The sequence below is a fragment of the Egretta garzetta genome, unplaced genomic scaffold, assembly GCF_000687185.1.
Source record: "Egretta garzetta isolate BGI_Z169 unplaced genomic scaffold, ASM68718v1 scaffold172, whole genome shotgun sequence".
Taxonomy (NCBI): domain Eukaryota; kingdom Metazoa; phylum Chordata; class Aves; order Pelecaniformes; family Ardeidae; genus Egretta; species Egretta garzetta.
The window spans coordinates 469,832-471,164 of record NW_009258951.1 but is presented as its reverse complement, the minus strand read 5'-3'; the positions used below and the strand labels follow the sequence as shown (position 1 = coordinate 471,164).

Sequence of the window (1,333 nt, the reverse complement as noted above, 5' to 3'; positions counted from 1 at the left end):
GCAGCTGGGGTGAGCAATGCCGAAGCCAAGCTGGAGCTTGGAGGTGTTTGTGGCAGCAGTGTTGAGGGACTTGAAGACACCTGGATGGGCAATGCCAAGGGCATTGGAAGCACGTAGTGTGGGCAGTGCCAAAGCCAAGCTGGAGCTTGGAGAGGTGTTGGGTGGGCAATGCCAAAGCTAAATTGGGTCCTGGAGGCATCTGGGTGCATGATGCTGAGGGTTTGGAATCACCGGGGCCAGCAATGCCAAAGCCAAGCTGGAGCTTGTTGGCACCTGCAGTGCTGGGAGGGCTGGTAGAGCCCTTCACCTCTGCTCAGCCGGGCTGGTGTGGTCTCTCCGGCAGGCGGGATGCGCCCCAACACCCTGGTGCTGGGCTTCTATGACGACGCGGCACCGCAGGATGGTCTAGCCCGGCACCCCGCCTTCACCAGCACCCGTGAGGAGGTCCCCCTGGGCTTCCCCCCGCTGCGGGCACCCACCACCCCCAAGCTGCTGTCGCCCCGGGAGTACGTGGGGATCGTGGCTGACGCCCTGAAGATGCTTCGCAATGTCCTGCTGGCCCGGCAGCTGGAGAGCCTGGACAAGGCCTGGGAGCTGCGTCGAAGCTGCGCCAGCTCCTCAAGGACTTGCGCATCCAGGCCCAGATCCAGTTGGTGCCCTGGGATGCCGTCACCCGCCTGCACTGGCAAACCCGACGGGGACCCCCGGGGGGGCCGGCGCCCGCTGGGGCGGAGGAGGAGGAGGAAGGGGCCGTGAACTTCCCAGCCAACACCACCCAAGTGTCAGATGAGTACGTCTGTGCCGCCAACAAACTCATCCTGGAGCAGAGCCCCGCGCCGGCCGTGCGCTTCCTCTACCTGCCACGGCCGCCAGCCGACACCAGCCTCTACCCGCTCTACCTGCACCAGCTGGAGCTGCTCACCCGCGGGCTGGGCCCCACCGTGCTGGTGCACGGGGTGAGTGCCGTCACCAGCACCCAGCTCTAGGTCACCTCCGGCTCCCCCCGGCTCCCTGTGCCCTCCTTTGCCCAGTGCCTTTAGCAGCCTGAGCCTGGGGGTGTCCCCAGCCCCGGTGTCCCCACCCCGGTAGGCAGGGAGGGATTGGGTGCAGGGGAGTGGGTTGTTCTTTTTTGGAGGGTGTCCCCTGCAGAGGATTAAAGCTGCCCTGGCAGGATCCAGGCACAGCCCTGGTGCCGGCTGGGCAGCACGGTGCATTCACGGTGCCTTTTCTTTGGGGTGGTGGTGGGGTATAGCGGGGTCCCGGGGCGGCCAAGCACTGGGTGCCCCACTTGGTTGCTGGGAGCCCCTTGGTCACACCCTGCACCCCCCTTCCC

General features: G+C 66.1%; 1 protein-coding gene across 1 annotated transcript in view; it reads left to right on the top strand.

Moving 5' to 3' along the window:
- The window catches only part of SLC12A9 (solute carrier family 12 member 9), a 9,007-nt gene extending 7,680 nt beyond the window's left edge, over positions 1-1,327 (top strand). The window contains 2 exon segments of the mRNA XM_009634316.2: positions 344-594; positions 597-1,327. Of these exon segments, the coding sequence (XP_009632611.2) occupies positions 344-594; positions 597-986 (641 nt within the window). The 3' untranslated portion in view covers positions 987-1,327.
- The last annotated feature ends 6 nt before the right edge of the window (positions 1,328-1,333 follow it).